This window comes from Hipposideros armiger, unplaced genomic scaffold (genome assembly GCF_001890085.2).
Source record: "Hipposideros armiger isolate ML-2016 unplaced genomic scaffold, ASM189008v1 scaffold_18, whole genome shotgun sequence".
Lineage (NCBI taxonomy): Eukaryota > Metazoa > Chordata > Mammalia > Chiroptera > Hipposideridae > Hipposideros > Hipposideros armiger.
Window position 1 is genome coordinate 4,986,356 of NW_017731368.1, and position 14,198 is coordinate 5,000,553.

The 14,198-nt window shown below is 34.8% G+C and overlaps 1 protein-coding gene across 1 annotated transcript in view; it reads right to left on the reverse strand.

Moving 5' to 3' along the window:
- Window positions 1–281: 281 nt before the first annotated feature.
- The window catches only part of TOPAZ1 (testis and ovary specific TOPAZ 1), a 43,179-nt gene continuing 29,262 nt past the window's right edge, over window positions 282–14,198 (reverse strand). Inside the window, 5 exon segments of the mRNA XM_019631166.1 lie at window positions 282–580; window positions 3,684–3,867; window positions 7,159–7,362; window positions 8,615–8,779; window positions 11,754–11,919. Coding sequence (XP_019486711.1) covers window positions 361–580; window positions 3,684–3,867; window positions 7,159–7,362; window positions 8,615–8,779; window positions 11,754–11,919 — 939 coding nt within the window. The 3' untranslated portion in view covers window positions 282–360.

Consider the following 14,198-nt stretch of genomic DNA (forward strand, 5'->3'; position numbering starts at 1 on the left):
CCTAAAGGTGTTTCTGAAAACACCGGTTACCTGCTTGCATATTTCCCCTTTTATGCCTCAGTTCTAGTAAACTAAAATTCATTCAGTTCATGATTTTTCATTGTTTAGATTTCAGAATAGGGATGTACCATATTTAAGTTTATGTAAAGAGAGGTCAAAAAAATAATTTGAAAAATCACTTTTCAGTGTGGCTAAAACCATAATAAACTGTATATATCAGTTAAAATTTTTAATGTTTGAAAACTTAACTTACTGTAAATCAATAAAGGGCAAAAGCTGAATATAGTGAAAACCATCTTTATTTTTATTACCTTTTACTTTCAACAATGATTAACTTAAAAAAAAAAAAGCCTTTATTAACTAATGGTTACTGAAAAGCCAAACCTTTCCGGCCCACTTCATGTTCGCTTTCAACCATTTCCGGGCGGAACAGTGTTCCAAACTATAAACCTGTTCCTTATTAACATTGACGGTCATGTGCTTCATGAAAAGCTTTGGATCTGATAAACGAGCTGCCGTAATCAATCTTTCCACTGCAGCTTGATAATCATCCTTGTTCCGAGATTTGTTTTCTTCACATCTACAAAGAGAACATCTCACAAAGTTAGAGTTGTAAAAAGAAGCTAGATAGTTTCTTTAAAAGGTGGTTATTTACATTGATTAGTACTAAGCTATCACAGTCTTTTTTACTATATTCTTCTACCAGTGGCTTTCAAACATTTTTTAAACCATAACACATAGTAAGGGAGACGTTTTATATTGTGACCCAGAATATATCCTCTAATAAAAACTGAAGTAAAATTTTCACAAAACAAGATGTAACTCTATGACAGTGCATTCTATTTTCTATTGTCTCATTTTTTAATAATGTGGTTGCAACCCTCTAATTTGGTTTCACCACCCAAGTGGGCTACAACCCGCAGTTTGAAAAACACTGATTTTGAACACAGCTAATAACCTCAATCTTTGCATTTTCAAAGTTAAAAATTGCACAATTAATAATGCATAAAAGAATATTGAATTTAATCATTTGACGTTACTGACATTCACGTTTTACACTGATATTGGCTATTTTTAATTGTGGCTATTTTTAATTATAATTATACTGAATATGTAGCTAACATTTGGTAACAGAAATTGTAGCTGTATGTCTTCACTAAATTTCCAGTTATTTTCCTTCAGTCCTCATTTAAGGTACTTCACAAGTGCTAGAATCGACTCTTCTAATAACTTTTCTACTAGTCTCCAAATTTCATAAAATTCATAACTTATGGCCGTTTTTCCTATGGGATAAGGAGTAGGAAGTATTTAAAATAGAGATGTGGCTATTATATTGAACATCACTTTTTCTTGTGTGTTCTCTGCATCCTGCTGTGGCCACCACAGGGCCCAGCAGCAAGGCCCGAGAAGAAGGAGCCTACCTGTGCTAACACCAGTGTGGTCCAGAGTGGCGGGAGTGAGGGTTTTCACTTGGAACAACTACCAGTGGTCACAGACAAGACAGATTGGTCAGGAGCCTTCTAGTACCTTCTGGCTTAGGAATTGGTGCCTGGAATCTGGTAGATTGGGCATATGCCAACTATGTGCAGTTTGAAACTCTAAAGATGAATAAAATTCTCTCTTACAGAGCTTAATGTAACAAGATGAGGTTCAGTATGATAATAGAGAAATCGATATTGGCTTGGACAAAATCAAAGATCTACGCATGTCACTAGTTATCCCCTGGGGTCACAAATAGCCCCAAAAGTCAACAATGAGTAGAGAGGCTGCATATGTGTGCAAAACGGAAAGCTATGAGGAAAACAAACCCTCAGCAGGATGATGGGAGCCCAAATGCCTCAGCCACTGCAGTGCACCGTGGTAAATACGGAAACCCTCAGAAAAGGAGAGCGCTATCAGGAAAAAAAGCTAATTTGAATTGGTTTAAAAAAGGTGGTGGCCGTAAAACAAATTACTTCCAAATTCTCCTCCCCTTAAGTATGGGCTGGATTAAATGACTCTGTTATCACAAATAGAACAAAGCAGAAACGACAGTGCTCAACCCTGGACACTGAGTTGTTAGATGGCAATTCTCCATGGGTCTGCTGCATTTCTGGAAATTTTCAGAGCAGAGACACTGACTACCTCTTGTTTTGGATTTCAAGAATGTTTATATAGTGAATAACCTTGAAAGACAAAGATAATTTCTCCCTCTGGAGCAAAGAGCAGGTTTGGGTACAGCCTTCCAAGGTGGAGACAGTGTTTCCCAGCAGAGCAAAGGGGAGGGCATGCTTATTATCCATTATAAAAGACTTGGGTTCCCTGCGTTCAGGATTCCTCTCCTGTAATAGAACCCGCTGCATGTGCAGGTATCCATCTGGGCCCATCTGCAGGACTTGGGAGCAAGGGGAAGAGAAACAAATATGCAGATCATCGTGCTGCTTGCTGTGCCGTAAGCAATAAAGTCCTCTGTTTCCAACCCAGGAGTCTGGTTCTGGTGTCTTATGCTAGGATCCAGGAAATTGGCAGACTGACTTGTAGCCTGCAAATAGGGTAAAATCTCAGCGCCTTCATTTCTTGATGTAGGTCATAAAAGGCACTGTAGTTTCCTCCTTGCTTTTTCTCTCCTGGATTGCTCACTCTGAGAGCAGTTAGCTGTCATGTTGTGAGGACACTTAAGGAATCTGTGGAAGGGCCCATATGGCGAGAAACAGGCTTCCCGCCTAAAGCCATATCAGTGAGCCATCTAGGAAACGGATCCTCCCACCCCAGTTAAGCCATCAGGCAGGTGACTGTAGCTCCTAAGCACATCCTGTCTCCAACTGTGTGACATACCCTGAGCCAGTACCATCCTGCTAAGCTACTCAAAGATTCCTGACTCACAGAAACTAAAGTGATTTTTGCTGTTTTAAGCCACTAACTTTTGGGATAATTTATACACAGTAATAGATAACTGATAGAATATTCAATCTGAGGATATGGCTTGTAACACCAGTAAACTGGAGCAAAATTCTTGTCAAGAAGCTCTACAACAGGAGTCCCATGAGATCCTTATATTACAAGTTTTCTGGATCAGGCTGACACGAGATTGAAGTGGTATAAAGCTTAAACTCTGGGACTCTGAACAAAATTATTTGAAGGGATGCTACTTTAGCCCAACAGCTACATGATAATATTCAATATTCATACATTTATAATAACATTTTAAAATATAGAAACTAGGCTGATAGGTTCAATCAAGATTCCTGTTGAAAACAAACCCAACAAACTATCACATATTTTCCTTTTAGACCTGGTTCTTAGATCTTTTGTGTTGACCAAAAAGATAAATAACTTTTTAGGTACCTATCTAAAAACTATCAGTACATGAAAAAGATAGATATCTAAAAAGGAACCATCTCTTTGAACATCTAACAGCATCTTTGAAGTTTTTGTTGAATGCTACTAATTTGTTTCATTTTAAGTCCCAAACAGGTCATATCCTTTCTCAATTTAAATGTTACCAAAGTTTGTAAATACACTACACAATTATATAAACATATATATATATATAAGGATATTTATAAGCACATACATATACACACATTTTTTATATACATCTATGCATACACATACACACCATGTATATAAAATTTACATCCTAGGGCAGGTGTAGGGGGCCATGATCTGCCTTCAGGATGCAGTTAAAAGTTTTATCAACCAACCTTTTCAAAACTATCTGTAGCATCTGTGTAGAAGTACCAGGACTTTGAATACTACTAGCATTAGATACCAGGAAGATTTCAATAGCTAAAAGCATTTCAATCTCAGATAAATAAGAAGGAACCAGTAGAAGTTTTCGGTATAAATTTCCCTCTAACGGTGGGTAGCAACCCAATGAAAGAGCACCTGAAAATCAAATAATAGATCAAACTTTACTAAAACTCCAACAGATGAAAACCTAGACTTCTAAAATATCCATAGGTGATAATTACATTACAGGATAATTTTTCACATTAGAAGATTTATTATTACACAAATTATGGTAGTGAGCTTATCCTAGTACATTTGAAATTATTCTTTGCAAAATGTTTTTGAAACATTAAATATGAAGTGAGAAATATGTTAAACTATCTGAAAAATGACTTTTGAGCCTTATTGTGGCATTTCAAGCCATAGTCAATACAACATAATTTCAGAATAACTAAAGAACCAGAATAGCTACTGGGGCTTTGTTTTAATGGGATCTGGTCTAACAGCAACTATATTTATAATTATTGCCTATCTTGAATTATGAATCCAAAATGTAGAAAGAAAACAAATTACAATTAAAAGATTTTATTTTCCATCACAGTTGTTGTAGTATTTTTGAGTGTGCTTATTTATAGTGCTGTAATAGTTAAACTTTGGGGGGAGTCAAAAGTCATCCACAGATTTTTGACTATGCAGGGGATCAGTGTCCCTAACCCTTGTGTTGTTCAAGAGTCAACTGTGGTCTGTGCCATAAATATTTACTGTTCCTATGGTATGTCTGACATCGAACAAAGCAGTAGATATCAAAATGAATAAAATACATTCCCATCCTGTAGGCGCTCAGAGTTTGTAGCTATACTCACCAATTCATGTTCCAAAAATTTTACTTTTCAAGAGAAGAGATTTGATTTTTAAACTGTTTAGGTGCTCACTGAAAGTGAGATATACATAGGAAAATCCCCTAAGTCCTAGGCCACCCAAATTGTATATAGGCACTGTTGTTACCTTTTATGGAAACCATTTAATACTGTATGTACAGTGGTCCCCCCGATCCTTGAGGGATATACTCTCAGACTCCCTGTGGATGCCTGAAGTCACATATAGTGATAAGCCCTATTTATACTATGTTTTTTTTTTTCCTATACATACACTCATTTTACAGCTTCTCTTTGGCATGTGCGAATTGCCAGCATCACTACTCTTGCACTTTGGGCCATTAAGTAAAATAAGGCTGACTTGAACACAAGCCCTGTGGTACAGTGATAGTCGATCTGATAACGGAGATGGCTACTAAGAGATGAACGAATAGGGAACGTCTCTACATGCTGGACAAAGGGATGATTCACATCCCTGGCAGGACAGAGCAGGGTGGCGAGAGATTTCATTACACTACTCAGAACGGAGGGAAATTTAAAACTTACAAATTATTTATTTCTGGAATTTTCCATTTACTATTTTGGACAATGGTTTACCGAGGTAACTGAAACTGTGGAAAATGAAATAGCGGATAAGGGGGGCCTACTAAGGCATTGAAAGGCTTTTCTAGCAAGTGTTAAGCTACGTGTGGAAGATAAATCTAAAGAGAGTTCTGATGATATTTTAAATATCAACACTGTCAGGAAATGAGATGTTAGGAAGACTGATTGGTGACTATAAAGCACTCATTTCATTTTATAATTTAGGTACATTTAAAAACAATCCCAAAATACTCTTTATCTATAACTTCACTTGCATAAGTCCCAGAAGTTCACTGTATATAAAATTAGGCATAGATGTGTTTAGATAGGGAGAAAAGTGCTAATAAGAAAGGTACCAACTTGTACCTAGGCACTAACAAGCTGCTAAAAAAAATCTTTAAAAATAAATTGAGTTGGAAGAATTTGGAGGAATGGGGAGTGACTGCTAATGGCGATGGGGTTTCTTTTTGGTGTGATGAAAATATTCTATATTGACTATTATGATGGTTGCACAACTCTGTAAATACACTAAAACCATTGAATTACATATGTTAAATGGGTGAATTACATATGTGTATGGTTTTGAATTAATCTCAAAGCTTAAAACATATATCTTAAAATTTTAAAAATAAATGATTAAATTTAGCTGCTTTAATACAAAATTTTATTTTCAACTAAAAAATAGAAAGGTTCATATAAATTTCATTAAAATGTTTCCAAGTTTATATTTTGTTTTTGTGGCATACAAATACCTTCTGATGACATTTTCCCCAAATTCCACAATTGTTTGAAAATAACCCCATTTATATTGATTTAAAAACTAAAATGAAGAAGTTATAGCAAATAACACATATATATATATACAATGCTTTGTGTGTAATTCCTAGCTGTCTGCAGGGAAATAGGATAGGGAGTTGAAACATAATCACGAAATTGAAATCAGGTGTTATGCACAAATAATTCCACCTTTCCTCTAAATTTTTGATCATTCTTTTTAAAAAAAATTCTGCTTTTAAAACTTTTTTTTGTCACCTATAAGACATACATTTTACATAATGAGCCAATATACACATATGTATATATGTAGCTGAAATGAAAATTTTATCAAATAATACTCAATCTTACTACCTGTAATACACACTAACATGTATTTTCTTTCCCATTTCTTTGGGAAAAAAAGTTACCACCTGCTAATTGATCACAGCTGGTGGTGTGAAAAACATTTCCAAGTTTAGAGAGGTTTTTGTGCAGGTGGGGGTGGATGTGATGTTTGACACATTTGGCACAGTGGTGGCACATAGTAGGTAGGCACTCAAATGTTTGTTACATACACGACAGTGATAGAAATAGAAATGTATGACAAATTACTGCAGGAAGGCAGAAGAGAACTGTTTTCTAGACATAGATTCGACCTGGAATTACTTTCTAATTAAAATACCTGCGAAGTGGCTGGGACTAGAGACAGCACTGGTTTTCCAGGCTTACTGCCTGGAGAGAAATAGCTATAAAGAGATTAATGATGTTCTATTACTAGGAGCCACGTGAAAAACTGTTATGTATCACATTCATTGTAATGGCAGCCTCTGTACTTCCTATATGGCCTGCTATAAAATATTGTAAGTTATAAAGATCAAGGATCTAGGAGGGATAAATAAAATATGTAAGTTTTCCTTAAACTTCATTCTACCCAGTTATCTTACTCCTATATATTTATACGATATGCCAAACTGGTTCTGTCATTTACTTCCTTTGTGCACCCTCCAGTGGACACGCCAGTGTGCAAGGAAATAAAAATACAGTAATTAGAAATGAGAGAAATAACAGGTTTCAAAAGAACACAGATTTGTTTAGACCACTATCTTTCAGTATGTATCAACTGTTCTTTTTACATATTTAAATTTATAGTTGTAAATATTACACAAGGATTCAGGGTTAGAAAATCAATGTCAAAACCAATATATAAAATTAAAAAATTTTAAATGTAACTTACTTTTGTAGTGGGCTCTGGCTTTGAGCCATAAACAACTCCTTCCTAAAGAAGTAATTAATCTTCTAAGAAAGAAAAAATCAATAGGGATGCTCTTTGAAATCATGAATTCTGCTACAGAGGATGACATTCCAAGACTGTTGCTTTCTATACAGGCATCTAGAAGTTTATTAAAAAGAAGGCTATACTGTGAGACTGCCACAGTTTCTGAAAAGAAAAAAAAATAATTGATGTAATTAAATTGATCTATATCTTAGCCTCTCAAACTTCTGTCTCTTACTACTTTCCTTTCCCTCTGCTCCCCTTGGCACTTTCTACCCACTCCAGAAGTCAGTCATCTTACATATTCTCTAAAGAACAACCAAAAACTCATTCAACAAAAGCAAAACCATTCATTTACTTTGTAATGAAGAATATGAAAGGAAGCTTGACAATGACTTCAGAGGCTGCATTAACACCTATGATTCCCAGATGTGACTGCATTTGCAGGTCTCAAATGACTACGTAGTTCTGTTTGCATTATTTCTACAGTTCAGACCTCAGACGTGTACTTCCCATGATTAAAAATAAATCATTCCCTTATAAATATTCCCTCTCAATGAAAAAAATCCTTTATTGTGTATTTCTATTCCTTTCTATTCTTCATTTAGAAGAAAGCAAAGTCACCTTGGAGACTCCCAGTGTTATTATTTGGTCAGTTCGATCTATGACCTAGGCTCTAGGTCTTTAACACTTTAGGATCTTTCAGGGATTCCAGGCCTTATCAGGAAATTAATCTTTTTACCTTTAGTCTCTTCCTAAACATCACCACCAGAGGAACTTTCCTAAAACACCAACTTGGATAAAGCCCTGAGGGGGGGCCCTCAGGTTAACGTTTTCATTAAATGTTAAGCCATCACTCAGCTCATTTCTGATCCAAAGCCTATACTCCTTTCCCTTAACATGGACTCCCTCTTCCTGTCCATACAAGACCTGAGCTGTGGCATTCAAGAGCACTATCTATCATCGCCACATCAGTATTCTCTTTCTTTGAACTTGCCACCTGCTTAATTTCCTCTATTTATTCCATGTTTCCCTATGTTCCAAAATAATGGAAACTAAGTTCTATATTTGTTAAATGATAAAAGTATTCTTCATTATCCTAATGCAATAAATTCTTTTAAGATATGAAGCTTGTTGGGGGCACTTAACATACTGTTTGCTGAAGGTAGGGAAAGGGGAATGATGAAGAGGCTTCTGTTAGGAACTGCTGACAACCCAAAGATAAGTATCTCTAATTTTTTTTAACCCTCAGGAAAGCATATTCAATTTGCAGAGAATACATTTTACAGAAAACCACTTCATTAAAAATATATGCTGGAATATAAAACTCAATCAAAACAGGTGGAGACTTTCTTATTAGCAGTTAAATACCAGATGGGCAGGAGATAATTAAGCTAGACTTTAAAAAAAATCATACCTCCAGAATTTTGAAAACCTGGTAGATTTTGCAAGACTTCAAATGTCTGTCTGTAAAGGCTCTTGGCTAAGATTTCATGTGCAATTGTACAGAGCAGATTATGTCGATTGAGTACATCCATTCTATCACAAGGCCACAGTGGGGTATTGATTATCCATTCTGACTCTTCGAAAAAAGTATTAATACTTTATACTATGAACATTACACTTAGTATAATCACAACCAATGTTTAAAAATATCTTTTGGAAAGTGATCAAACTTAAATATGTGTACTCAAAAAAGATAACCATGGCTCAAATTTATAAGAAACTTAAATAGTGATGATCATAACCACCTTGTTATACTTTTTTTTTATTAGTTTCAGGTGTACAAAACAATGTAATAGACATTTCACTCCTCACAAAGTGATAACCCCCTCCCCCAATCTATTACCCCTCTGACATCATATATAGTTATAATTCCATTGACTCTATTCCCTATGCCTTACTCAATATCCCATAACCAGATATATATTAAATTATAGTTGACATTCAATGTTACTCAGCTTTAGCTTCAGGTGTACAAGTGCAGTGACAGTGTGGGGAATACACTTATTTTTTAATTCTTCATTTTCTAAGAGTACTAATAAGTTGATCCTGAAGTTAATGTTTATTTTTATATGACAAAATGTTCAGATTATAATGAATATTTGTAATAATGTAAAATATCTGTGTGGACAACTTCAACAATTTTACAATAAAGAATACATAATTTAATTAGTTTTGGTATTCTTGGGGAACAGCTTTTCCCAATTTTCAAACAATTTTTATTATAATATTTGATATGTATAGAATATCTAATGTAAGTTACAAAAGCATAATAATAAAATGAACTCTTATGTGCCTATCACAGCTTAAAACAAAAGAATATTATCAATAATTCTGAAGTTCCTTAATTTCTGCTCTGATGTTCATATTGAGAAAAACAATAGGAGACTAGTACAGAACACTGAGGTGTTAAAATGTTAGAAATGTCAATATTTTCTCATTTACCTAATTCCTTCAGGTATCATACACACAATGAGACACATGAGAAAACATTGCTATTTCACACTCAAAGCGCATTTCCATGTTCTTTTTCAACTGGACTAAGTGCAGGAATCATGTAATCATTTTCTCTTGTAGCTTTCCCATCTCAGGGAATACAAAAAGTATTAAAGAAAGATTTGATAATTCAAGTATATGATGCCAAAATGAAACCTTAAGTATCCAGTATAAACTTTAAAAACAGGAAGCTTGATTTTAAATCACTAGAGCTCACCTGATTGATTAACTGACTTCATTTATGCTATGTGCTAGACAATGTTTTACAGATATTAGTGCTCTATGATTATTAACTCATTTAGACATAAACCTTCATTAATTTACCTCTAAATTTGCTTAAATTTTACTATATAAATTTGAATGAACTTGAAAAACTGCACAGATATTTAACATAATTCCCATATAATTTTAATAATTTGTGTATTCTAAACATTATAAAAACATAAGGATCACATTAAATATAAAAATCACATTAAACCTGTGATTTCATATATAGTATTGCTTAGGATGAGGCCGAGTTGGTTGATTTACTTTTAAAATAATGTTTTTAATATGAACTATCACTATAAAAAATGCAAGCAAAACAGAAATTAACAAAAAACATATTAATATTGTGTATATGCTTAAATTAGCATTTTAGTGACAGTCGTTGGTCCAGGTGTTTGAGCTAACCTTTATATTAAATTTCCTAATATAAAAACATTAACACTTTTTTGAAAACAAACCAACCACAAAAACACACATACATGCTTTCAAAAACTGCAGCCTGAGACAACATGGATGGACCGTGAAGATATTAGGCTAAGTAAAACAATTCAGATAGAGAAAGATGAATAATGTATGATCTCACTTATAATGTGAAATCTAAAAACCAAAACCAAAACAAATCACCAAACCCCAAAAAGAGATCAGATTTATGGTTACCAACAGTGGGGTTTGAGGGGTGGGGTAACTGGATGAAAAATGGTCAAAAGGTACGAACTTCCAGTTGTAAGATAAATAAGTACTAGGGATGTAATGTACAACACGATGACTACAGTTAACACTGCTGTACGGTATATTTGAAATTTAAGAGAGTAGACGCTAAGAGTTCTCACCACAAGGGAAAAACTTTTTGTTCTGTATTTATATGACATAATAGATGTTAACTAAATTTACTGTGGTAATCACTGCAAAATATATGTAAGTCAGGTCATTATGCTGTATACCTTAAACTTATATAGTGTTGTACAATATATGCTTGTGTGTTAGTGTGAAGGTTATCTATTTGCTTTACTTATGCATATACTCGTATTCCATCTTCCCAACCTAAACTCTGAGATTCTTGAGGTTTCTTCATTCTTATCCTATTTCATCAAATAAAATCTGCCTGATGGTCCAAGTAGCCAGAACTACTGGTAGATACCGTGCTGTGCTACTACTGTACTCTCTGAATTTTTATTTACCTCATACCAAACTACCTTAGTTGCTTCTGCTGGCTTAATTTCATATTAATTTCTCTAGATGGGTTGACTTTCTAGGGAAAGTAAGCTTTATTTGTCTTGGTATGAAGTCATGTTTGCCTGTCTATGCAAAGATGGAGTTTATGGAGATTGCAGTCAGGATTCCCTGTCTTAGATGGCAGCTGATGCCTGGGCTCTAAAAGCTGGACTGCTTGGGTATGAATCTGGCCTCCACTCCATACACTTGTTACGTCATTTTGGGCAAGTTGCTTAATAACATCTCTGACATGTTTTTTAAATCCATAAAATGGGGATTGTGATAATTCCAAACTCATAGGATTTCTAAGAAGATTAATTGAGATAATCAAGGTAAATCATTTAGTATAGTATCTACGCCAAAATAAGAACTAGCTTTTCAACAAAGGTTCACACAATTTCTTCTTTAAAGCTAGGTTAACTTTCTCCTTCCATTTTATACAACAGCCACATTTCCTACCCACATGACCCCCAGGGCTTAGACCAAATTACCACCCACAATTCAATATCAACTTAAGGTAATCATATACACAAGAATTTATAACAAATTATTTTATGCTTGCATATATCAGAACTTACCCCTTAATACCCACATGGCACCATCTAGGCTTCCATTTTTTAGAAAAATTTCTGCTGCAATATTCACAATTTGACATCTTGGTGCTAACTTCTCAGGCCCTGTAAGTCCTTTTAAACTTGTAAAATGTATTTTTAATTCATATAGTTTATCTAAGACCTTCCTTCCCTAGAGTAAAAATAAAGAACACTATCAATCATTTCGAGTATTACAGAGATACACAGTCACACTGATAATTCTATAGAAGACAACCATCCAACCTGAGTCACCATTCTAGACTATGGCTCTGAACTGCTCCTTAAGCCCCTTCCTGCTTAGCCACAAAGAGGGAGGGGGCAGAAGAGTACACAGGGCTTTGCCTCATGTTAACCACCTGCTACCACCGGGCCCCTTTCAGCAGTTCTCCTGTCATGTGTTTTATACCTTGTGCTTCCCCTAAAGATTTCATTTGGCAAAAGGATTTCATGTCTTCGTGTGGAAAACTACTGATTATAACTTTTTGCACTTCTGTTGATCACTCTGAAATCCAGGAGGAAAAGTGAAAATGAAGATAATTTATTATCAAATTTAGATAAAGAATGACAGTAAAACAAAAGAAAAAAGGGTAAGATTGTTGGCTGAAAATTGTTACTTCAATTTAATAGATTAGTTCATATAGTCTACGTAAAAATTGTCTCTAGTCTGGACACTAGAAATTGAACATATATTATTATTTTATATCAGGGTCAGCAAATTTTTTATATAAATGACCACAGTAATTACTTTAGGTCTTGCATGTGACATTCCGTCAGTTGTACATTCTTTTTGGTTGTTGCTATTGTTTAATTTCTACCTCTTTAAAAATGTAAAAAACATTCTTAGCTCTCAAGATGTACAAAAACAAGTAGTTTGCAGATCCTCGTTTTATATTCTATTCTATACTATTTTGAGTCAGATGCACATTACGATGTCAAGGTACTTTCAATTTGACTATATAAGTAGTGCATTTTTCAAGAGATAGCTGCTTTAATTTCAATGGTTTTACTTTTAGGTTAAAAAAGAAACAGGTTTCATTAAAAATCATACTGAGATAATAAAATATTCAGTCAAAATAGGATATTAAAATTTTTCACTAAAATACAAACACAAATTCACCAGCCTCTTAATAATAACCTAATAAAATTAAAATATGCTCTAAATTTGAGCAAAATCAGTCTGTATTTTAAAAAGGGTTCTTCTTGTTAGGCATACCTTAATTTCTCAAGCATTCAATACCCAAGAAATTAATGCTATGACCAACCTTAAGCTAGATTATTTGGCCAGGGACAAGGTACCTTTTGCCCATTCCAGGCCTACCACACAGTAAGTGCTAATCCTCTTGGAGACCTTCTGTACAATGAGTCTGTTGTTTTTGAATTAAAAAAAATTCATGACTTTTGTATGTGTATGAGTGACCATGTATACTTAAATGTTATTAAACTCATTCAATTTTGAAATAACTGCTTTATAGAAAAAAGACAGTAACAAAAGATATATTTTAATAGTTGATTCAGTAGTGACCTCACTACTCTCAACTGTTCCACTCTTTATGTTACTCCATTCCTTAGCACTTCCTTCCTGTTTTGGATTTTCCTGTCCTCTACTTTACGTAACTTGACAACCTATAACTTCACCTGCCACCTCAGGGAAATCTAAAGAATGGTAGTACAATGTGATCTGGAATCACTAGATTACTTCTACGGTGAGCTAAACCTCAAAAGTAGACATCAAGATATATGGTATACAGTGTTCCAGATCATTCTAGGAGTTGCTTTTTAACGAGTTCTGTTAATTGTTGAGTATCCTAGGTTCTCAACAAAAGGTTCTCAAAAAAGGTGTCTTGAACTCTTGCAAAATTACAATGCTATCGATACTCAGGAACTAGTGAAATACTGTATTTGCCGGTGTATAAGACGATTTTTTGGCCCTGAAAAATATGCCTCCAAGTGGGGGGTCTTCTTATATGCCAGGTACACTTCAGACAGACTGCCCATAGTGCTTGCCCCGTGCCATAGTGGCCTCCCGATGCCCACCCACTTCATTCCACATACCGTTCAGGCATCAGCAGCGCTGCTGGGTGTATGCTCGGCTGTTATGCGATTTTGCTGTTATGCGATTTTACCACACTCGCAAAATCGCACACAGCCGACCATATAACAAACTCTGTATTTTGAGTGGAAATGTTAGGGGGTCGTCTTATACACCGAGTCGTCTTATACGCCGGCAAATACGGTATATGTTTGATTACATACAGCCTTGTGACAGTTTTCCTGCATGTCATAAGCATTTGAATATAAATATAAATGTTGAAATCAAATCTGATATTGTTTTACCTTTTATTTGGTGTGTGGAAGGTGTGCGGAAGAGGGGGTAGTCTTATACGGCGAGTATATAACAAACTCTGTATTTTGAGTGGAAATGTTAGGGGG